At 50.5% G+C, this 22,318-nt stretch overlaps 10 protein-coding genes across 13 annotated transcripts; 4 read left to right on the forward strand and 6 right to left on the reverse strand.

Moving 5' to 3' along the window:
- Positions 1 to 73: 73 nt before the first annotated feature.
- Positions 74 to 4,136, reverse strand: PV06_00923 (uncharacterized protein). Its single transcript, XM_016401484.1, has 2 exons — positions 1,221 to 4,136; positions 74 to 1,163 (listed from the first exon to the last, which is right to left on the reverse strand). The coding sequence occupies exons 1-2, from the start codon at positions 3,648 to 3,650 to the stop codon at positions 813 to 815; spliced, it is 2,781 nt and encodes a 926-aa protein (XP_016268537.1). The 5' UTR covers positions 3,651 to 4,136; the 3' UTR covers positions 74 to 812.
- Positions 4,137 to 4,661: 525 nt separating this feature from the next.
- PV06_00924 (uncharacterized protein) lies at positions 4,662 to 6,910 on the reverse strand. Its single transcript, XM_016401485.1, has 2 exons — positions 6,317 to 6,910; positions 4,662 to 6,264 (listed from the first exon to the last, which is right to left on the reverse strand). Exons 1-2 carry the CDS (start codon positions 6,623 to 6,625, stop codon positions 4,987 to 4,989), a joined length of 1,587 nt encoding a protein of 528 aa, XP_016268538.1. The 5' UTR covers positions 6,626 to 6,910; the 3' UTR covers positions 4,662 to 4,986.
- A 10-nt stretch (positions 6,911 to 6,920) lies between these two features.
- On the reverse strand, positions 6,921 to 8,409 carry PV06_00925 (uncharacterized protein). The gene is made up of 4 exons (XM_016401486.1): positions 7,881 to 8,409; positions 7,745 to 7,825; positions 7,528 to 7,697; positions 6,921 to 7,474 (listed from the first exon to the last, which is right to left on the reverse strand). Exons 1-4 carry the CDS (start codon positions 8,127 to 8,129, stop codon positions 7,465 to 7,467), a joined length of 510 nt encoding a protein of 169 aa, XP_016268539.1. The 5' UTR covers positions 8,130 to 8,409; the 3' UTR covers positions 6,921 to 7,464.
- A 380-nt stretch (positions 8,410 to 8,789) lies between these two features.
- On the forward strand, positions 8,790 to 9,561 carry PV06_00926 (uncharacterized protein; the record flags this gene model as incomplete). Its single annotated transcript, XM_016401487.1, has 4 exons — positions 8,790 to 8,822; positions 8,875 to 8,898; positions 8,952 to 9,011; positions 9,064 to 9,561. The coding sequence occupies 4 exons, from the start codon at positions 8,790 to 8,792 to the stop codon at positions 9,559 to 9,561; spliced, it is 615 nt and encodes a 204-aa protein (XP_016268540.1).
- A 505-nt stretch (positions 9,562 to 10,066) lies between these two features.
- Positions 10,067 to 11,242, forward strand: PV06_00927 (uncharacterized protein; the record flags this gene model as incomplete). The annotated part of the gene is made up of 1 exon (XM_016401488.1): positions 10,067 to 11,242. The coding sequence occupies one exon, from the start codon at positions 10,067 to 10,069 to the stop codon at positions 11,240 to 11,242; it is 1,176 nt and encodes a 391-aa protein (XP_016268541.1).
- A 1,678-nt stretch (positions 11,243 to 12,920) lies between these two features.
- PV06_00928 (uncharacterized protein) lies at positions 12,921 to 14,490 on the reverse strand (the record flags this gene model as incomplete). The annotated part of the gene is made up of 3 exons (XM_016401489.1): positions 12,921 to 13,595; positions 13,657 to 14,148; positions 14,218 to 14,490. 3 exons carry the CDS (start codon positions 14,488 to 14,490, stop codon positions 13,113 to 13,115), a joined length of 1,248 nt encoding a protein of 415 aa, XP_016268542.1. The 3' UTR covers positions 12,921 to 13,112.
- Positions 14,491 to 14,724: 234 nt separating this feature from the next.
- Positions 14,725 to 18,252, reverse strand: PV06_00929. Of its 2 annotated transcripts, none has more exons than XM_016401491.1 (4): positions 17,910 to 18,252; positions 16,796 to 17,838; positions 16,560 to 16,672; positions 14,725 to 16,502 (listed from the first exon to the last, which is right to left on the reverse strand). In XM_016401491.1, the coding sequence occupies exons 1-4, from the start codon at positions 17,965 to 17,967 to the stop codon at positions 16,205 to 16,207; spliced, it is 1,512 nt and encodes a 503-aa protein (XP_016268544.1). In that variant the 5' UTR covers positions 17,968 to 18,252; the 3' UTR covers positions 14,725 to 16,204. The 2 variants fall into 2 exon arrangements, with proteins under 2 accessions (XP_016268544.1, XP_016268543.1); XM_016401490.1 differs by having other exon boundaries at positions 16,796 to 17,850.
- Positions 15,297 to 16,046, forward strand: PV06_00930 (uncharacterized protein; the record flags this gene model as incomplete). Its single annotated transcript, XM_016401492.1, has 1 exon — positions 15,297 to 16,046. The coding sequence occupies one exon, from the start codon at positions 15,297 to 15,299 to the stop codon at positions 16,044 to 16,046; it is 750 nt and encodes a 249-aa protein (XP_016268545.1).
- A 327-nt stretch (positions 18,253 to 18,579) lies between the features above and the next one.
- PV06_00931 lies at positions 18,580 to 21,979 on the forward strand. 3 transcript variants are annotated; one of them, XM_016401494.1, is made up of 3 exons: positions 18,580 to 19,149; positions 19,199 to 19,782; positions 19,834 to 21,979. In XM_016401494.1, the coding sequence occupies exons 1-3, from the start codon at positions 18,698 to 18,700 to the stop codon at positions 20,463 to 20,465; spliced, it is 1,668 nt and encodes a 555-aa protein (XP_016268547.1). In that variant the 5' UTR covers positions 18,580 to 18,697; the 3' UTR covers positions 20,466 to 21,979. The 3 variants fall into 3 exon arrangements, with proteins under 3 accessions (XP_016268547.1, XP_016268548.1, XP_016268546.1); XM_016401495.1 differs by having other exon boundaries at positions 18,580 to 19,782; XM_016401493.1 differs by having other exon boundaries at positions 19,199 to 21,979.
- PV06_00932 (uncharacterized protein) lies at positions 20,723 to 21,659 on the reverse strand. The gene has a single exon (XM_016401496.1). It carries the CDS (start codon positions 21,621 to 21,623, stop codon positions 20,919 to 20,921), a length of 705 nt encoding a protein of 234 aa, XP_016268549.1. The 5' UTR covers positions 21,624 to 21,659; the 3' UTR covers positions 20,723 to 20,918.
- Positions 21,980 to 22,318: the final 339 nt, after the last annotated feature.

Below are 22,318 nucleotides of genomic sequence, written 5' to 3' on the forward strand. Positions count from 1 at the left end.
AATGGATGCTTGGCTTCTTGTCAAGCTTGTTTGATCAAGGTTGAAGTCTTGTCGATGCTAAAAGTGATGAGAAGGAGGAATCATGGGCGTTTGTTTTTACTGGAGACAAAAACTCCAGACTCCATCTTATTTAACGCAACATGCCAATCATCGCTATTTCCACACAGATCCCCCGTTATGGAGGGAGCTGAGAAAAGCCAACGCCGTCATCATTGTGAAGCCACCAGGCTCGGCACGACACGCCAGGGGCAGTACCAGGAAAACACCTTAGGTACTCCGTAGAGTATGTTGGAAAAGGGAATTCATACAGGAGAAGAGTTGACGCCATTGTGTTTCCCTTTGCCCTCCTTCGGTAGGTTACCTTGCCTCGAGGCGAATCAATTGGTAAACGTACCATCCCGTATATACCCAACTTGTAATCAGGGAGGTATATATTCTACATACAAGGGTACTCCGTACTGTACGGAATACCACAAAATCCCAAGGACTCGCAGCACCACCAATCAATATTTAAAAAGAAAAGCAATACCTACTTTGTACCCTTCCTGGTCAAATCAATGGCGCCTTTTGTTTTTCCCGTCGTTGATCGCCTCGTCACTTCGCCATTATCCATACCTACCTGGATTGTTCCAGCTGGCTATCGTTACAGACATTTCCCACGTCCCATGTCGCGTTCCTTTCCCCATCTTCAGTCAATCTCGTTTCGGGGCATCAATCACACACACACACACACACACACACATACCATCCCACTCGCCTTCTCCCCTCATCATTTCGTCATTGCTTTCAGAACTCCAAGTTCAAACATCACTTCACTTCTTGTCACTCATCACGGTCCACTTCCAGCTCGGGATGCCACCGGGCTGCGGCGTAGAAACCCCCATAAACACTTCGCCGCTGTCATTTTCGTTGTTGGACGGACTCGTAGAGTTCACGGTCAGGTTCGGCATCTGATCATTCGACTTGGTGTCGGTGGATCCGCTCAACACGCTACTGATCGTGTTTGTAGGGTAGAAATTCGAACCACCCAGGCCAAAAGACACGTCGTTGGCAGCGTCGGGGGACTGTGTGAACAGATTATTGCTCGGTGAATTGCTCGACCACAAGTTTGCAGCCGGGTCCAGGCTCAGACTCTGAGGCTGCATATATTGATCCCATGCTTCCTGTACAAAACATCAGTAACCACCAATGATAGGCCGCGTCATTCCACATCAACTTACCCAGTCTAGATTCATGTTCTGACCAAAGTCGCCCATGCCGTTGAAAAATGCCGCCGGGAATGGACTCGCCGCGTTCGCAGCTCCTGTGCCAAAGATACCCGCGCCGGTCGGATCGTTGTTGGCGCCGAGGACCCCATTGAAGCCCATCTTATCAAATTGACCACCTGGGGAAGGTGCTTGCGACATACCGCCACTTTGACCGGACGCTGGACCTCCGGCCTGAAGCATGCCCAAAGTCATGGCGGCATTTTGTTCATCGTTGTTCGACCCCGGTGTCGGCTGCGTGGTGGTCGGAAGTTGTGAAGCTGCAGGATTGCTGGGAGAGGAGGAGGATTTGATATGGTACAGCAGCACATTCAAGAGCTCGCTTGCCTTGTAAGCTTCCATGCTCAAGTCACGGTTGGCCATCCACACATCGCGACTCTCTTCCAGTGCGCGGATCAGATCTTCCCGGCTATAGTTCAGCCCGGGCACATATGCACCACCATCCGACATATTACTGCCCTGGCTGATGCTTCCGCCACTAACGGATGTGCTCGGCGTGCTGACATCATTATCGCTGCGTTCACGGTGGTTATACAGATCCATGCATACCACCGTGGCCGCCAAGAGGTAATCGTGTGCAGTCAAAGAGTTGACGTGGTTTCGCAGGCTTCTCAGCCGTCCACGTTCTCGACTCTGTTGGTGCTGGATAGATTGGAAACTAAGCAGCTGCATGGCCGAGTCCAGACACGTTCTTCTCGAGTGCGCATATCGATTTCCTGGTCGTGCCAGGCGCATATATCTTCGGTGCAACACACACTGGGATTTGTGGTATACACTCGCCAGGCCAAATCTGGCCACAATCAGGGATATGGGTGCCATATTTTGTTCCGGCATAGGGCGAATTTTGAGATGCTCTGGAGTGCTTTCGTAGATATCTCTCAACCCACGATCAATCTTGAGCACCTCGTCATATCCTTTCCTATTGACTCCATTTATTTCTTCCAGGACACGACCAAATCCAAGTGACAGTCTGCCTTTAGCAATCATGTACGAAATCGGCGTTGCTTCACTTGCTGGTCGCGCTGGGGGAAGTGAAGTCGAATCCTCATCAAACTCATCGTCATAGATATTTCGCGGCAGGTCTGTATCTGAGTCGCCAATCCGAATCATCGATGGTAAGGCAACTTGGAAAGAGAACAACAAGTCCGCGCTTCGTACGAACGTCCAGATACGGCGGCGCATTTCTCCCTGGAAAGGGGTCAGGTTAGGGAATAGTTTGGCATCTCGGTGGTATCCCATTCGCATTGCGAGGCGCGCAATCATGCCAACCAGCACCCAAACACTGGCCTCCGCATCTCGATTGGACGTGTACTCAGCATGCAGATGGAATATCAACGTTTCGATGATATAGTTGTGTGGTTTCGTGTAGTCGGCCGTGATCAGGCAGTGTGCCATCTGGGTGCGGAAGTTGGCGGAATAATCCTGACATTTGCCCCGGAACTCAGGGGGCTCATCGCCTTCTCTACCGTACGAGAGCATGGCCAATCGCATCATAGCGAACAACATGGCCACCCAAACAATCGAGCTTTTTGATGGATCTTGCCAATGCTGATTGTAGTGTCTCTGAAACGTTGGGCCGTGCAAGATATGAGTCGCTGGGTCGAAGGTGTTGAAATATCGTCCGATAAGAATATCAGACATATATCGTGAAGGTATTTGAGCCAGGATTTCGGCACGACTGGGAGGTACAGTCGATCCAAACAAGAGAGCAGGGCCTGCCCCAGCATCGGTCCCCATGGCCTTTCTTGCTTGCTCGACCTTTTCCATCTGTGCTTCGTACTCCTTTTTATGGGCATTAAAATAATTCTTGACTTCGCCGATCTCACTCAACAGCGCAGCCCAATGTGCCTCACCCACGTAAAAAGTCTTTTGCTTCTCAGCGTCGACTTTGAGTATTCCAAAGCTCTGCGTCACACCGTCCGTTTCACTCTCAGCCTCCTGATTGTCGCCGTCGTCCATCATCGTCGTCTCGTCGAGTTCATTGTCCAAGGGCGGACCCAAGGAACCGCTTCCAGCCACGCTCGTTCCGGCAGATAGTGCCTGCTGAACCGCTGCCGGGCCTACAGACTGCGACCCGTTTGTCATCAGGGACAACACTAGTCCCTCGAGCCGATCTATCCGATTCTGCATATCATCCGGTGTGGAATTCGAGGCTCCGTGACTTGAACTGCCCTTCTTTCTTGTCGCAGGAGCGGCATAAGTACACGAAGAGTTATCTCCGCGCTTTGTACAATTATCACATGGTTGTTGTCGGTTGCATTTCAGCTTTCGGTGCCGACACGGCGCGCATGATAATGGGATTCGATTTCGTTTTCGCACTACTCGGAACTGGTCCGGTGAAGCGCCCGAGTGCGACGAGTGTGCTGAGGGAGGAGTAGGAGTCATGTTGAGGCCTTGTTGCGCAGGATCTTAACACCGTCAACCCCGCGAACTTTGCGAACAATCGTCGTCGTCGAAGATGGCTGCGCTGTATTCACGCTTCTCTTCGCGACGGGGAGGTGCGCGACACAGGAAGAAGAGGGATAGTGATATATGCGCCTCGATTGCACCTGCTGCTGCGTGTCGGTCAGGGCGTTGAAGAAAGTTTGGTTCAGGTTGGTCGGCGCAGTGCGTCAGTTGGTGCCTGGCGTAAAATGTTGCTTCGCCCGGACTTAAGGGTTAACCGCGCCTTGGGTTTTCCTTGACTCGAGTAGTTTGTTGGCGATTTAGATCTGCTCAAAAGTCAATGGCGTAGTTTACCGATGGCTTAATTTTAGTCACTACCGCTGTCGCAGTGATTTGCTTGTAGGAAACAAGAGAAAAAGGAAATGGCTGTTGGTGAGGGAATTGAGGGACGTGAGAGAGCGAGGCCAAGATCTAAGGTCATTTAGGTAGTATTATGGAACTAAATAATTAAATAGTTTGAATACAACAGGCTTTGGGGGCGGCAGGTTATTAATGACGCGTCTGGCAACCACTAAAAAGACAAGGGGCACATGCTCTACGGTGGAACATGATATAGTACGGTGGACCAAATGCACAGTCATTACAGATAAATTACCTCGACATGAATCCCATGTTCAGTTACAGCAACGAGTACGGAGAGGCACCTTACCATCAATTCTCTACTCGTACACTGTATGCCAGATGGTGCTCCTACGTAACATCACTGCCTCTCGCAGTCTGAACCATTAATCATCACGAAGCTAGCGTTAGTCCAAATGATGCTGTCGCAATTGATACGCTGGACGGACCGCAATTTAGCGAGAGCCTCTGACTCACACAAGACACTTCTGCACTTCGGAAGAGCTACTAGTTGCATATCATTGAACCCCAAGAGGACGCCTTAACTCCGCGTGGGCCTGTGCCTTTTCTGCTCATGCCTGTGGAATCCAGATAAAGTAGGGGGGAGGGGGGGGGGGATTTTACGGTCGCCAATCACTTCCAGACGATCTTGACTCCTTGTGTGTGAAGGCGCTGCCATAGTGATGTCAACATGCAGAAGACACTACAAGACAGTCCCTTATCTGATTCCCTGAGCCAGGCATCGCCTCGTCTGACCATGTCTGACATGTATACATTGAAAATACGTACGGTCACTATCATCAGAATGCCATGAGCACCAAACAACGGAAGTCTGCCTCCATAATCATTCTTGTAATTTCATACCAATCCACCCTCATATACCTCTAACAATGCAACGGGGACCAGTCGAGATGATCATCTAAGGGCCTGGTTCTCTTTAAAAGTCCCAAAAACCCTTCGGGGCTTTAGTTTGAGCCTTTGTTGGTCCTGGCTGGCTGTTGTCGTCCCCGATGCTCCAATGGCTGTCCATCTGAGAAGGTTTCTTTCGATGTCCAGCAGCACGATTGTTCTCATTGTTGGGTTTCTCGGTAGCAGGCGACACATCTGACATGGACCAATGGCTGTCAAAGTCATTCTTTCGGTTGGTGTTGTTGGTAATCGTGGACAACGGGGCCTTTTCTTGTGGTCGACCAGCATCCTCTTCGTCGAATATGTTACTCGAGTACAGGCCTTGTCGGCCTGAACTAGTGGGCCTGTCCGAAGCACGATTTGGAACAGGCGTCGCTGTATCTCTGAATTCAAAGTGTGTCTCCGCGTCCTTGCGGGGCTTGGGCACAACGTGTCGTTCGACTGGAGGGCCGTCGTCCTGGAATTCAAAGTGAGCTTCGTTGTCGCGACGTGGTTTAGTCGCGATTTTCTGAGCAGCAGGTGTTGCGAATTCGCTTGATTTACTGTCGAGACTGAAGTGGACCACGTCTTGGTCTCGAACCTTTTGCGGAACCTTGGCTGGTGTATAGAAGTCATCGAAATCCCACTGCGAACCATGCTTGTCTGTCTTGGGACGCAAAGGGACGTTGCGGTTTCTGTTGGGTCCGTGGTATTGCATGGGGTCGTTTTCAATTGCGTCGCCCAGGTCAAAGTGGTTGTATTTGGATGGATCCGATTTGTAACCTATCGCACCAGGCTCATTCGGATCGTCCCCAAACAGACGAGGTGGCGCAAATTTCTGACTTGCGCCACCCTTGGGGGCAACAACGACCTGTACAGGAGGCTTTTTGGGCGATCCAGGCTCATGATCTTCGTGACCTGCTGCGAAGAGTTCGCTCATTTCACGTGGAGGAGGTCTTGCCGAAGCACGCGGTGCGACTGCATTCGGGCTGGCGATAGATTCAGGCTCATCGACTGGCTTTGGTGAGAAGAGGTCCAAACTTGCATGTGGGTCTTTGAGATGCTTCTTGCCGGGTGACACGTTTCGAGATGAAGCAATGCTCTGATTTTCGGAACGCCCACGAGGGCTCGTAGGAAGTTCGGATGCTACCTTCGGCGCGGCATTGAAACTGGCAGTGATGAGTCTGACTTGATCCTTGCCATCGGTCACAGGCCAGTTCCTTCCCCTTGATCCAATTACATCGGTCTGTTTCAAAAGTGAAGCTTGATCCCAGGAGAGTCTGACTTGAGTAATCTTCCGTTCTGCGTCGAAGAGGACAAAATGGGTCTGACATATTTAGCACACACAACTTTAACCCCATGAGCTGAGTTATTCTTACCACAGGGATAATGGCTATCTTGTCCACGACAAAGTTCTCTAGACCTGGCAAATACGATCCACCTCCTGAGATGAATTCGAGAACAGTCTCGACTTCCAAAGCAATCGAATTTGGTCCCTCTACCATTGAAATAACCTTTGCATGTTTCGTTGACACCAGCTTTTTATTCTGAGTTTCGAGGTGTCGAATGATCTGTGCAGGCTGCGAAAAGGTGGTCAAGGTCGTAATGTAGTGGAGAGAGGCATTGTCGGAGAGGCTGATGGGATTGGGGAGGTCGAGAAAGCGTTGGTACGTGTCTTTGAGCGTCATCTTGGTAGAGATGCTCGATAACTGAGACGGTGTTTGGTTGGTAGAAAGATGAGTACGTTGTTCAGGAGCGCAACGACACTGTGAGGCGGTTGTGGAGTGAGCAAGGCAATGTAAACAAAAAGTGACCGCCGCCCAACCCTGTAATGGGGAAGTTGCGAGAGGCGCAGAAGTGCTACTCTGAATGTGTTATAAAGCGCAGCAGGAAGGAGGAAAGAATCAACAGGGGAGTAGGCAGGAGGGCAATGTTGTTTATCCAGAAAAAAGCGCAACAATGGTACAAGGAATAAACAGGATCTATTTGGACAGTTGCAGTTAAGTTGATGTCCCTGACAGTTGCATGAAGTACCCTGTAGACGCGTTTTTTGTTGCCCCGCCATTATCGCGCCGCCCACAACACTCAAAGTTCAGGACAGCGCGGAGCTTTAGCGGTGTTTCAAGTCCGCCAACTCTGCTCAACGGTCCGTGGGGGCTGATAATGAACATCATATCAATCATGTCTTGACTTCCTCCGAGTCGTTGTGGACTATATTCGAATGGCAATAACCCAGCTGAATGCCGTGAACATCACCACGGCCCATGTCCACATATCACTGGTCTTGCATTCTCTTCAAAGAGCTTGGCTCTAATAGTCCTGGCCCGCGAAACGAAATGGACAGTCATGATACCAACACTGATCCAAAGCGATGTATCTAGGTCATCAAAATGGAGTCTCGGGGCTTGTCTCGCATATCTGGTAGCCATGTTGGCTCAGCAGCCGGCTGTATTGGCCACTTCTGGTCTGAAAGCACTATTGCAGATTTCCAAAACTCATTCCAAAATTCATCCAGATCAAATGCGCATCACAACGGGCTATACCAGGTTAGTACTCTTTCGACTCTTGATCTCCTGTCTAGAGCGCCTACCCGAACCATTGTGCTGACATCTTGCCAACGGCATACATGTTGCCGACATCGCTTCGCAAACCGATGAGCTGGACTCTGACAGCAGACCCCTTCTCGATCACATCTCCAGCATTGTTGGAATATTGTGGTGGAGTTGCGTCTGGGTTATGTCGCATGTCTGGTGGTAAGTGCTGGAAAGCGTCAGTCTCGAGGCCTTTGCATGCTCTAACGAACCTACCATCTTCGAAACGAAAACCGTCAATGGTCCTGCTTCACAGAAGACTCCTTGAGGCTTGACCGAGGTGACGGCGCAGTCAATCTGATGATATCGCGTCAGTAGACCTGGTGCTGCACCATTGAATCCGTGTACTCACCGTCTCTCCCTTGAAAGGTTTCCATAGAATCGCACGATAGAGAATTGTAAAATGCGCCTCGCCCGAACCCGGCCTGACTTTTCCAGGAGATATGTTGTGTATGTCCATTATGCATACAATGTAATATTCTCCATTGCAACTACCCTCAAGATCCGCATAAAGCTGGTCTCTCAGTCTGTCATGGACGCTGTTCCCAAAGAAGGACGGATGTATGCTAATTTCTCTTTCGAGATAGCGGAGGAAGAACATTGCAGCGGCAGTCCCAAGCTGGGATTACGGTCAACGAACTGTAGTCGAGCTGTGCTCGTCGAAGGCTGGGGTCTGGCCTCGCTTGTAACCTCAATTCATCGTCTTCCAGAGCCCTTGGAATATTGCTTCCCTTTGCTCATGCAAGCCTCGCCCGCGCGATGAAAGCGCTTCGGTTTGGCGCGTCGGTGGGCGTGGAGAGGGGACCTATAATAGGTGGACGAGCAGGGAGGATAGGCTTGAGGATGCTTTGTGCGACTTGCGTGGGATCGTATGGTATGCGACAGACATCAGGCTATAAACCGCGAAAGAATAAAAGAATATCACGAAGCGCAGCCGACAGCGAATACGGTGAAATTTTGAAGGGTTGAAGCGTAAGACTGTGGATCATTTAGACAAAACATGCAATCCTGTTCACTGCGCTGTGATGACACTCAGGTATAGGCAAACCCGAGACCCTCCGGCTGGAGCAATTATGGTAAGATCCTCGCATCAGCAGAAGACGACTGCGTTATCACAGTATCTCTCACAACACCTGTCCATCTTTTCTTTGGGATTCTTCAACAACGACTCCTTCGATTCGGGTACAATGCAATCATCTTCAATGTATTGAGGCCGCCTTACATCTTGCCTGGTGCTGTGCACACTCAAGATATTTCCAAAATGGCACTCAATTTGGAGAACCAACTTCGCTTTGTAGGTCCAAGCCCACGTCTATGCTTCCTGACGCTGCTCTAATTCACAACAGTACGGCGCATACCATCATGATCCAGTAGGCTCAGAGGAATATTGAACAAAAGGAAGAGTTGGCTTATGATCCTTCAGGTAAACATTGCTATACATATCGTGGGAGTACCCATCATTCTCTGGACAACTTTCTTATTGGTATACTTAATCATATGCTCCCCAGAACTACTCGTGCTGACTTTTGGGCAAGGGTACAAACACACCAGCGATAGTCAACCTGCCGTCCTCAATAGCAATCCCGTACCTTGAGCTTAACGCTGGCACGATTTTCTGCCTTTGCTATTGCGCATTATACATCTTACTTGAGCCTGTGGCTGGAACGGGTTTGGCAGCCTTACTTTTGGCGGGAACAGCTTTCGGGAAATACCTCACAGTCACCCATGGAATGGCGGCCAACTTCTGGGCGTCTGCCGGGTTCGTCGCCTCCTGGATTGCACAATTCCTTGGTCATGGAGTTTTTGAGGGCCGAGCACCTGCTCTTCTGGATAACCTCTTCCAGGCCTTCTTTCTAGCCCCCCTCTTCGTTTGGCTTGAAATCCTGTTTGCTTTAGGATACAGGCCAGAATTGAAGAACCGTGTGGAAAAGATGGTCCAGCAAGATATCGCCAAGTACAGGCAGTCCAGAACGGAGAAGGTCAATGGCAAGACTAATGGAGCTGCGCTGGATGGACATACGAAACAGTCTTGATCCAGTCTGTTGTTGTGGCCAAAGACTCGCACTTATGAAGACATCCAGCATACTGACTAGGTCACTGGGGGTTTGATATTGAGGCAGGAAATTATACCTTGCCACTCTTTATATCTCAAGCCTGAAGTCAATACGTTGGTCTCTCAGATCCAGAGTTCGAGATGGCAGGACAGGAAACACTCGTTGACACTTCATGAAGGTTCATCAACAGGGCCTTTCGATATCGATACCTTCTCCTCTCGCATACGGACAGCTCGATATCCCCATAACTTTGAGTTGTAGCGGAATCTCCAAACACCAAGCCTCTTTCGTCCTTTTTTCCGTCGACACTGTAAACAGTCACTTCAGACAGGAAATGCCAAAATCATCACCTTACCAACATGGACGAATTCCTTTCGAAGAATCAATGTGTATTTACAAGAGTGAAGAATATGACGATCTAGTGTGTTTCTGCAATGGGAACTTCAGGACTCGGCAAATATCTGAATTTGGTAATACCTGACAAATGCATCAAGCCATACCGAACCACATCAACTATCTCGCCCATCGGTTCAAAATCGTAAACAAGGAATCAAGTCTCGTTGCCTTCGTACTCCCTTGGTCTCACCCAAGCACCCAAAACTTACTCGTCGTTCCCGGCCTCCAAAATTCCAATATGCCTTCCAAAGCAGTACTCGTTACAGGAGCCAACGGGTTCATCGGATACGCAGTGTGCAGGGCCTTTGCATTGGCTGGCTGGACAACGTACGGCCTCATGCGCAGCGACAGGAGCATCCCTGAACTGGTGAAGGAGGAGATCATTCCCATCGTCGGAAGTGCCGCCGACCCTGCGTCGTTTGTCGCGGATCTACCTCCAATTGACGTTGTCATCTGCTGCTCGGGGGACCCTTCCAACTTTGGCGCCCACTTCAAAGAGATTACCTCTTTGATCCGATCTCTCAGCAAGATCGCACGGAGCAAAGGTCACGGCAAACCACTGGCGATCATCAGCTCGGGTTGCAAAGACTACGGCATGACTCCGAGGCACGGGGACCCAGACCTGGCTCCACACACCGAGGAAAGCCCTCTGAACTTCCCGCCTGTGTTGGGCGAACGGGCGAATGGTGCACTGGATATGATGACAAAGTACACAAAAGATTTCGACTGTGTCATAACGCGTCCGACTACCTTGTACGGCCGCTCGAGTAGCTTCTACGGATTGATATTCTTGCTCGCTGAACAGGCCAAGAGTGAGACCGACGGTGTGTTGGCCGTCACGTCCGACGCTGACGCCATCTGTCACGGCACCCACGTCGACGATGTCGCCGCAGCTTATCTCGCCATCGCCGAGGCCCCGAGGGACGTGGTCGCGGGTCAGGCTTACAACATCTCCAGCCACCGGTACGAGACGTTGGGCGAGATTGTCGAGGTCGTGGAAAAAGCACACGGCATCAAGGTCGAATACGTCGACGCGGACGGAGTCGACAAGGACTCGTACGCCACCAATGCTCTGTTCAACTTTCCACAATGGGTCGATTCGGAGAAGATTCGAAAACATACGGGCTGGAGAGACAAGAAACCCTTGTTCCACGAAGGGTACAACGTGTACCGGAAAGCGTACGAAGCGGCAGCTCAGGCCAAGACGGAGCAGCATGAAAGAGTGATGCGTATGGTGGAAGGGAGGTTTGGAATAAAGGACTAACTAGGTAGTTGTTGGACTGTTACACATATCTACGATGAATAAAAACTAGATCTCATGGAGGGAGTATACTGCACTTTATACATGAGTAGTAATGTTCTGTTGATAAATGTCCAAACTCATGGTTATAGCACGGCTGTGGGCCGCTAATTGCATGGCTATCTACGGAATAATCATTCCTCCGGCTCCCTCACTCCCCTAGGCGCCGGATCATATATCATACCGCTTTCCCTTTCGACTCACATGTTCAGATCAGTGTTGCGTTATCTTGTGAGTTGAGCCCGATTCACAGATGGCTCTGAATAGTTCAAATTTGGAATAATACCGTGCAACATGCAAGAAAATCTACAGAGTACTGTAGGTTGCCGTGATGGCCCCGGGATGCATGTTGTTCCGCTCTCCGGCTGCTTCGAGCCCGCGGACCACACTGACCGTCTTTGCCAGGCCCCAGCAGTGCCATGTTGTATGTATGCCGAAGCAGTCAGTCTCTCGATTCGTGCTTCGACGAGTGGTCCATTGGTCAGCTAGACGGTATCGAACCGGTGCAGTCGTGTCAAGCCGGGTTGCGCCGAGTACCCTTTACACGAATAAATAAAGTTGAGAGAGCATGAGGCACGTTTCGGTCTTCGGTCCTCTGCCAGGCGAGACTTGGTGTCAGGTTTGAGTACCACCACAACTTTCGGGAAATTTCGCAGAAGACACACTCTTCTCTTATCTGCCTGTATCCAAGACAACCCCCTGAAAAGCTGTAACACAATCTCTGTCTGCCTGTACCCCCCAAGATCAGTGATATCTTCGAGTACGACGACAACAGCGACACAACAATGTCGTCGAAGCCCAGAACGACGGTCCTCATAACGGGTTGTTCAGATGGAGGTCTGGGATCGACACTCGCCCTCGCCCTTCACGCCACCAACCACTTCCGGGTCTTCGCCACGGGTCGGAACTTGACCAAACTCTCCAGGGTCAGCGACGCTGGCATCGAGACGCTCGCTCTCGACGTGGTTTCGGCGAGTTCCGTGTCGGCGTGCGTGTCGGAGGTCCTCGACAACCTCACCCCCACGCTCGACGTCCTGGTCAACAACGCGGGTGCCGGCCACATCGGCGCCCTGACCGACGTCCCCCTCGAGTCCGCCCGGGACCTGTTCGAGCTCAACGTGATCTCGTGCCTCGGCCTCGTTCAGGCGTTCATGCCACTCCTCTTGCGGTCCACCCGACCCGGGGGGGCCGTCATCGTCAACCACACCTCCGTCGCGTCCGTCTTGTGCACCCCCTTTGTGGGACTCTACGGGTCGACGAAGGCCGCGATGGCCACGCTGACCACGGCGCTGCGGGCGGAGATGAGGCCGTTTGGTCTCCGGGTCGTGGAACTCAAATCCGGCAGCATCAAGAGCAACATCAACCAGAACAGTGTGAACGGCGGCGTCGGCGTGCCCGAGAACAGTCTGTACCACGCGGCGAGGGCCTGGTTGAACACCCTGTTCACCGGCGAGACGTTTGAAGAACAGGCCATGGCTCCGGCGGCGTGGGCGGCCAGAGTGGTCAAGGAACTCGAAAAGAGGTCACCCCCCGACGAGATCTGGGTGGGAGCGTTTGTCAACTTGGTCTGGTTCGCGGCGAACTTCCTGCCCAAAAGCATGGCCGAAAAGTTGGCGCGGGACACGGTCGGCCTGGGCAAGGTGGAGAAGAGTATCGCAGATTATGGACGTGACAAGGCCGTCGAGGATGTTTATGGCAAGATGTGAGAGTGTCGAGCATGTTTCACTGCGCCGGGCAACATAAACGAGTGCTCTGGGACGGGTTAGGTTCGGATTTAGACTCTTGTTGCTGTCATAATTTGGCGTTCATGTTCATGTGGGGTTTCGGTGGTAGTTCATGATACCGAGCCGGCGATGTTCGCAAGTTGGATCCTGGCAGAAGAGATTTGTCGTTCCAGGGTTTGAATGTCTTGGTTCTGCGAGGTCGAGGACGACGATGAAAGTGCCCGTGAAACATCCGTCAGGGCCGATTGCGTCGATTTTGGGGCGTCCCGGGAAATTTGAAGCATCTGTTCCATGTTTGCGTGGGCTTGATTTGTGTATTTGGATTCCAGCTGCTCAATCTGGCCGTCTATCTGGTCGAGTCCAGTGTCTGATAACCCAAGATGCTGCATCAACGAGAGAAGAGCAGGGGGTTCGGCCTGTGTTGGTGATTCGGCTCGGTGTAATTTTGATCGAGTAGAGCTTCGACGTTCCGAGCCGACGTTTTTGTATTCGTTGGCCAATGTATCCAAGGCGACCCTTTGGGCCTGGAGATTCTCAAGTCTGGTCGCCGTGTGTTGTAAGTGTTGGCTCATGGAGAGTAACTCGTCATGAGTCTACCACAGAGAAATTTAGCATAAAGAGCCCCTTGCATCATTTAGACGTGTACAAACTCACTTGAGTGATGCGTGCTCGACCAGCTTGGTCCTTGAGCCGCTCCATGGTCTTGACGGTGGAGTCGAATGGATTCCCAAATTCTTGGGACACCGCCATGGTGACCACATCGTCAATCTCTGCGTACAGCGATGCTAGATCGGTTTGAACTTCGGTGGCCGAGGCGTCAGAAAAATCATTCGAATCGTCACCATTGGTCGATCGGTCAAGACTCTCCAGGTAGATACGGTCGAGTCGGTCTTTGAGAGCTTGTTGGCGGAAATGGCACAGTGCAGCGGTGAGCTTCGCGGTCCGAGTACGCAACGAGTCGATATCCGGCGCGGTCGTCGACGGAGATGGCTTGACCACGTCGTCGACGTCGTTCAAGTCGGCGAGAGTACGGTCGTCGGAATTGAACGTCTCGGAGACGATGGCGTGGACAGGTCTGATGTTCTTTGCGACATTGTCGCTTTCGTTTTGTAGTTCTGTGTTTAGTGTCTGGGAGAGATCCTCATTCTATTCCGTGTCAGGGGTCAGACCTAGGAGCACTGTTTGGTTTGTAGGATTTTTGGACAGGACACGCACCGCAAACTTGACATGTTGGGTTTGTGCATTTTCTCTCTGGGCAAAGTGCCATGCATGACCTTTGCTTTGGGTGCTCTCGGCAGTAGTAGTAGTAGCAGCAGCAGCAGCAGGAAAGAGGTTCAACTTGTCAGCCAAAGAGCTCTGAGCCTCGAGGAGTGTCGTTTGTCGCTCAATGGCGCGAGTCGATGTTTTTAGTGACTCGATGGCAGACCGCAATTCTTCTGAGATGTTCACCTGCGCACCGGGCCTGCAATCCTGTCGACCACGATCCATCGCTCTGGAATGATCTGTCTCAAACACAACATTACGAAGCTTCACCGACTCGCACGTAATGTAGTATAGTCATGTAGAACGGACAACGAAGGTGTAAGAGATGGATTATGCATGTTCCCAATATCGTGTTGCTATTTACAGTCGGCTGAATTCCGGAGAATTACAATTTATGTAGTGCAAGAAATATACCAGATCTAAGATTCTGAAAGTTATTGATAGTATTGAAGTGTATAAGTTGTTGTCTTTGTACGTATCTCGATGGGACGACTCTACTCATCATACGTACGGTACAGTAGATATCAACCAAGGTAAGACTCGTCCGATTCTTACGGCCGGAGTTGGTTTCTGGAAAATAAAAAAACGAGGCACTCCATCACATTATTGATGACCGGCGAAAGTGGCCGGGAAGGGGGATCCACCGGGCACCTTGCAGAACTGAATTTCCCCCTTCCAAGTCCACAAACATTGTAGGACTCCCTCTTATGACCTCTAGTACTCGTACGGAGGAGTCATGATTGCTCTCTGTGGAGATGGTAGATTCTAAGCATGGCACGTCACTCCTGGTGAGGTTACTGGATACTCTCGTTGTTTGCTTACATAGATCACCGGCCAAAGTGGCCAGGATAAATGAAGTAACAAGGCAAAGTATTGTAGGTCTCAAGGCTCACCATGAAGGTAAAATGAGTATAAGACCTCCCTCGTGTGGCCAACTGGTTCATCACTTCAGCACTTAAATATCCAACCTGCCCTATTAAATCAAACTCATCATTTCCAACACCGTCGGAAAAGTCCAAAATTCAACCGTCATGGCCATCACCCCTGAAACTCCCGTCGTGCTCATCTCTGGTGCGAACCAAGGTATTGGTCTGGCGGCCGCAAAGATCCTCGCGGTCAAACACAAATACCACGTCGTGATCGGTTCTCGTAATGTCGCCGCAGGAGAAGCCGCCGCAAAGACCATTTCGTCTGAAGGTGGTTCAGCGAGTCGCGTCCAACTCGACTTGACATCCGACGACACAATCGCCACAACAGTCAAGTACATCTCCGACACTTACGGTCGGCTGGACGTCCTGATCAACAACGGCGGTGTACTTATGGACGTCGACCACGCCTCCCACCTCAGCACCCGGGAACTATTCACTCGTACCTTCAACACCAACGTCATCGGCACCGCCTGTCTCACCGAAGCCTGTCTCCCTCTTTTAAGGAAATCATCATCACACCCACGGATCGTGTTCGTCTCTTCGACCATGGGTTCCCTCAAAGTTGCCACCGACAAGGACGCCATGTTTTATTCCATGGACTTCAAGGCATACGACTCGAGTAAAGCCGCCTTCAACATGCTGGCCTTGAATTACGCCCGCATGTTGAGTGACGTTGGTGGATTGGTCAATTGTGTCTGTCCGGGAGTCGTGCAGACAAACTTGACCTCGTACAACCAGGAAAACGGACACACTCCGGAAGTCGGTGCGAAGAGGATCGTGGAACTCGCCACGCTTCCCAAGGGGGGTGAAACTGCGACTTTCTCGGACATGAATGGTCCTATACCTTGGTAAGTGTTTCGGGTTCGGATGGCTTGAAGAGTAGGCGAGAAGTTGGGAATCTGGATTGAAAATCGCTAGAGTTCCAAGAACCCCGGTATGTTCAGATCGATAAAAACATAGAGCAGTCGGATTTAGTCAACCTCGATTTGATAGACAAAAAGATCAAAATCTTACACCACAAGATCGGCGGCAGATTCCAAAATCAATCCAAGGTAGTCGATACTGCAATGCCACTCGTCCAATCTTTTCGTGGAGAAACGTGTCTCCTTTACCAAGTCACCAAACGTCATTAGTCTGTCTGTCTCGAACGAGTCTGCATAGGCCGCGCTCCAAACCGAGTCCGACCGGGCTTCCCAGGCATGTCTTGGCGAGGGCAGTGGCAGTGCCATGAAATTATTCGTTAGAGGACAATCATGACCAATGAAGATGTTGAAAACACGATTGATGAGGTAGTAAATCAATAGAGATCTGTAAGTCAACAGTCAGTTTCTAGTTTGTAGCCAAGTATTTATCGTGGATACGAACCGTCGTCGACCCTCCTTGAAAGCCCAGAGACTCCATGTTGTAGTACGGTCATTTCGAGATTCTGGAACCAAGTCTTCAATGCCACAATGGTCGAGATATACAGCGCAAAGAGCCTGTTGGTGATGATGGTGAGTAATTTTTTTTCTAACGGAGAGGTGGGGAGAGGCAAGAAGGACAGAAGGAGGAAGAGGGAGAAGAAACAAGAGATCGCAATCACATATGAAAGACATACATACCTTCATTGACGAAATCATTTCTACATCCCGAGATGTATACCCGGTATCATCCTCGGCCCGCATGATCATGTAAACAAAGTAAGCTTGAAGTGCGGCAAGGAGGTCTTTAGCCGAGAATCTATGCATCTCCCGTACCAGACGATCCTGTTCCGCTCGTATCGTCCGCCACACGAACGCACCGTTGACGGTATTTCTCGAACAAAAAATCTGAGCGATTGACATGCAGTTTGCAATCGGCTCGGGAAGGTCGTGACCCTGGTGTGTATGGATGAAGGGAGGGAATGTCTCTCGTCGCAACATCATGCGAGGGAACGAGCGAAGCATCCGCACCACCCTCGACGCGTGGGTCTGTGACACGGAACTGGGCATGTAGATGGGTTGCATCACCCATTTTTCCGCGTCGCCATAGACAGACCACGAAGCATAAGGGTCCGAAGGGAAGAAAAACTTGGACCACAACCGATCGTCGTACGTGTTCCTCCCTTGGATCTCGTGCATGAGTCGTTGTTGCGAGGAGGAGGAAGTGGCGCTTGGCTCCAAAGACAGCTGCTGCTGCTGAGAAAGTTGTTGGCTCGACATGATGTGGGCGTCGTCGTCGTCGTCGAGAGATGATACGAGAGTGCTACCTATCAGAGTACCATCGATACCCAGCAAGTCTGATACCTCGTCATTGAACACCGAGTCTCGGAAGGCATCATCGTCGTCGCCCAGGGTCGCTGCTGGAGGATGCGCAGTGGTACAAGAGTTTCTTGTTTCTTTTTGTAAATCATCGATGATCGGTTCCGCACTTTCAAACTCGGTAGCCACATCTTCTTGTTCCGCTGCAGTCGTACCCGGTATTTCGGCTGGCCTTGAATTTGCTATAGGAGCAATCTTTTTGCTGCCGTAAATGCAAGACAGCCCGTGCTTTTTACATCGCTGGCATTGTTCTTCAAAACTACATTTGGCTTTGGCAGAACGACATGCAGCGCAGGCCTGAGAGCGACGTTTGTGACGACCTTGGGCTTTTCGACAATAAGTAGTGTGTCGAGTGTATGCGTTTTCTATTGCATGGACTTAGCATAACGTCCAAGAGTAATTAAGACGGTGTACCTTGATATGAGGAGGGACCCACCTGTAGTGAATGGCTTTTCACAAATGTGACAGAATTGTATTCTTGCACTTTGTGACATTTTTGCCAATATCGGTCAGTTTGGTTAATCAGAGACAATAAAATTATATTGATCCAAGAAGCTTGCTCGATGCTCACACGAATACGAGTACTGACTGACTGCCATGTCGTGGTTGGAATTCTGCGACTCGGAATGGTTCTTGTTACGGCCGAAACCGCTGACAAATAACACTCACATCCTCAAAGGGTCACTTCTGTAGAAACATATTGGCGTCTGCTCGACCGTAAAATTAAAACAACGTGTATCTAAATATGTCAGGCCTGACATGGTCTTCCAGGGTCTTCTTACCTGGAGAATAGGACTATGGCAAGACTACGGGAATTCTCGTTGCGAGCCCAACACTTCATCAGCGAGAAGTTGCACCATGTTCCCGCGTACTATGGCAGACGACAAGACAGGTGACCTGCCATGGCACATTGTCGAGAACATGCCATTGTCCACAATGACATGCCATGCTACCAACGCATCACATACTAGCAGATGACGCTGGGAGCTTCGGGGTTCGGAATGAGAGAGGATGAAAGGCGAGAACGAGGTCACGTGCAAGGCTGTCCCCCTGCATATACGATACATGACGACGGTGATAGATTTTGAGGACCTTAAACATTCCCTCGACTGGGAGCTGCCATCCAAGAACTGTTGGTCCAAGAGACCTACAAGCCTTCTTCGTAAACCATCCTCTGTTTTAGTCCTCTGCTGTTCTATACTTCTCAAAAGTGCTCGCTCAAGCATGATCTACGACGTCGCCATCATCGGGGCTGGGCCATGCGGACTAGCAACCGCAGCCAGGTTGCGTGAGTCAACGCCCTCAGCTCTCTTCACCGACGATGAGCACGAGAGATATTGGCGGAGGTTCAAACGTACAGAGACGATTGAGACCGAGAAGAAACGCCAGCGAAAAGCAAGCAGCGCATCCACTTCGTCAAAACCCGAGCCGCCATCAAGGTCGATGATTGTGCTCGATGCACATTCAAATCAATGGATGTCTGCATGGAAAGAGAGGTTTAAGCACTTGCAAATTGAACACCTTCGGAGTCCTCTGTTTTTCCATCCAGATCCCCGAGATCGAGACGGACTTTTAGGCTACTCGCATTTCCATGATCGTGCTGAAGAGTTGCACGAAATCCATAATGTTGTTGGCAGGGAGCTCAGCAAGCACCGAACAAAGAAGAAGCGCGATAAGTATGAAGATTGCTATTGATAGAATTTTCGCTCGACTGAATGTACTTAGGAAGGTTGCTCGACATCTCCGTATCGATGATAGAGACCGTGTCGACTACTTCACACCGTCCACCCAATTGTTTGACGACTTTTGCGAGGATATTATCGATCGTTACCAGCTCCACAACATGATAGTGCAAGCACGGGTTCAGCACATAGATTATGGAGATCTTGGAAGTGTGACAAACCCCAAAGTGTTTGCATTGACAACAGATCAAGGCACGATCTTTTCAAAAACGGTCGTATTGGCAGTCGGGCCAGGTGCCAAGCCACAGATTCCACTTGACTGCCACCTTCGTCTTGACATGCACCAGGGTAGTGTGTGCCATTGTTTCGAAGAGGTCGGATCCTCTTGTGTACCGGATCATGTATCATGCAAGATAAAGGAGAGACAACCTACATCGGTGGTTGTAGTTGGAGGAGGGTTGACCAGCGCGCAAATTGCTGATCTACTTCTCTCACGAGGAGTTACGAAGGTATTCCTGCTATTGCGAGGCAAGTACAAGTTGAAACATTTCGACGTGGATCTCGAGTGGGTGTCAAAGGTCCGCAACCAGCAGATGTCAGTATTCTGGTCCGCAGATAGTGATGAGGGTACGTTGTGGAGTCAGAATGGCTTTCTGAAGTGGCTAACTGGGGGATTAGAGAGATTCGAAATGCTGAAAATGGCTCGGAACGGAGGAAGCATCACACCTTCCTATGACAAGATCTTGAAGAGACATGTTGCAAATGGCCGACTTCGCATTCTTCCATATACGTGTATCGAAGATGGCACTTGGTGTGGCACAAGTCAAACTTGGACTCTTTGGCTCTCATCAATATCGAACTCCGAAAACGTTCTGTCGGGGATCGATCATGTTATATATGCTACAGGGTCGGCTCCGAATATTTGCAATGTTCCCTGCATGCAACGAATGTTGACGGAATACCCTCTTGAATCCATCAATGGGCTGGCAAGAATTACTGAAGACTTGATGTGGCAAGACGACGTTCCATTGTTTCTCACCGGTGGTCTTGCTGGTTTGCGGCTTGGACCAGGAGCTGCGAACTTGGCAGGTGCAAGGCAAGGTGCTGAGAGGATTGCTTGGAAGATTGACGAAATACTGGGAAGACCAGAGGTGGATGTGGATGGTTCGGAGTCCGGGAGTACTCCAACAGCAGAAGAGGCACTTTTACTGAGCCCAAGCAAAATCTCTCTGAGTCGAGACAGGAGCGAGTTTACTGGATCTTTCAACAACCAATTTGAGGCTCTCAGTATACAGCCTGATCGAATTTAAGATGGCGGACAGCTGCGATATAGAGTCTTCAACCCCCTCAAACAAGCAAATAACATTGCAAATGTCCCTAGATGTGAAAGAATAGCTCGGTAAATCTTTGTCGATCTTTGTCGATCTTTGTACAGCCAACGAAGGATCAGGTGCGCGTTGGCCGGCGCCGGCTTCAGGGAGATGAGAATGTAATAGTTGATTTTTGGTGCGTCGATTCGCTAGTCCTGTTGCTTTTGGGATCCGCCATACCCTGGGCACCATATGGTGTCACATCCCAATCCATGACACCATGATCCTCGGGATAGATAAAGCTTCCACAATATGTTTCTCTAGATCGACGGCTGATCTTTAAGAGGAAGATAGCATCGCAAATAAGCCATGGAATGCTCTTGCAGGAGCAACGATGCTTTGATTACCGAAGCTGAAGTTCTTCAAGAACGCGTCCTTGCGTGTGATCGTATTTCATGGCCGCTGCGAGACGTTATTGTCTGACTTCCACCGCCAAACGCACCATTCGATCAAGCATTCGTCGTCCCAGTCCTTGACATCTGCCTGCTCTTTGCCTTCTTCAATAGCCTCCAATCCTCCCGCTTCTAGAAGCTGCCATAACTCACGAAGGTGATCCAGGTAAGCAACGCGCAAGGGATAAGCTATGATCACTCTAGCCAACGGCCCCGGAGTGAGCCATCGCAGGATTGTCCTCGACAGAAGTTCAGGATGTTCTTCGCTATAAATCGTGTCCGCTGCCAAGATCACCGAGGCAGGGTCTTTGGCTGGGGTGAGAGTGCTTCCGTCCTCGAGGCTGAGCAGCTCCGGTGAGTCCCAATCAAGTGAGCCACAGTTGACACGATTCCCGGTGCATTTCAAATTCAGGGCGATGTTTGCAGCAATGCCAGGGAGAAGTGGTGCCAAGTCTGTCAAACAGACTGGTGTCTCCCACACCGTGGCGGCGGTCAACCCGACAAGTCCAGTCCCAGAGCCAAGCTCCAGGATCGGCAATGAGCTCGAGCGAGATGGTTGCACATCAAGTGTATGGAGCTGCCTGGCAAGGACAAAGGAACTGGTCCATGTTTGCAAGCTCAATTGTTGGGCTCGTAGTTCAGGCTCGGTTATTCTGATCGACACTGTCTGGCCGTGTCCAATAGGGACCTCGAAAGCCCGTGACATCGGACTCTTGCTCTTGGAATGCCAGCGTCAGTACTGTAGGTCTGCAGTAACGAGGAAAATATCATTCATCTTTAGAATTTCGAACGTTTGGAACAGCCCTGCCAAGACCTGTGGGAAAAAGATGGATGACTAAGCACTTTCAATATCGACCATATCGACGACCATCGCCATCACCCTGGTACAGTATTGTTCAGTTCGATGAGGGAATCTAGTCCGTTCTGTGTTGTAGACGAGACCATTTTGCTGTGCTTATTGGTTGAATTCAGATGATATTGCACACCAGCTTACTTCCTTGTCGAGATTCGAGTCTGTCTTCTACTTGTCCTTTTTGATCTCTCATATTCGCTTATCTACTGGATCCTTTGCCCTGCATCATCAGTGCGGCCTCAAAGCACGTGCCCAATATCCAGCACGTAGGACAATCCCTGTAGGTATCTACCGTACCATTACTCCATGCTCCGTACTATCTTCCCATATCAGCATGGAGTGCCACGGCAGAGAGCGACTGACAGCCAGACTGATCTCGGCTCGTCCTTGGGGCCACTGTACATACTCGGAAACCCGATAAACCTCCGCCCACCTCTACTGTATCCTTGTACCTTTATCTATCCCGCCAAATTCCAGAATACGAGCGGTCTGCTGCTGGGGCCCCCCACATTATCTCCGCTGATCCTGTATCGCGTGGCGTCTTTCAG

This window comes from Exophiala oligosperma (assembly GCF_000835515.1).
Source record: "Exophiala oligosperma strain CBS 72588 unplaced genomic scaffold supercont1.1, whole genome shotgun sequence".
Classification (NCBI taxonomy): Eukaryota; Fungi; Ascomycota; class Eurotiomycetes; order Chaetothyriales; family Herpotrichiellaceae; genus Exophiala; species Exophiala oligosperma.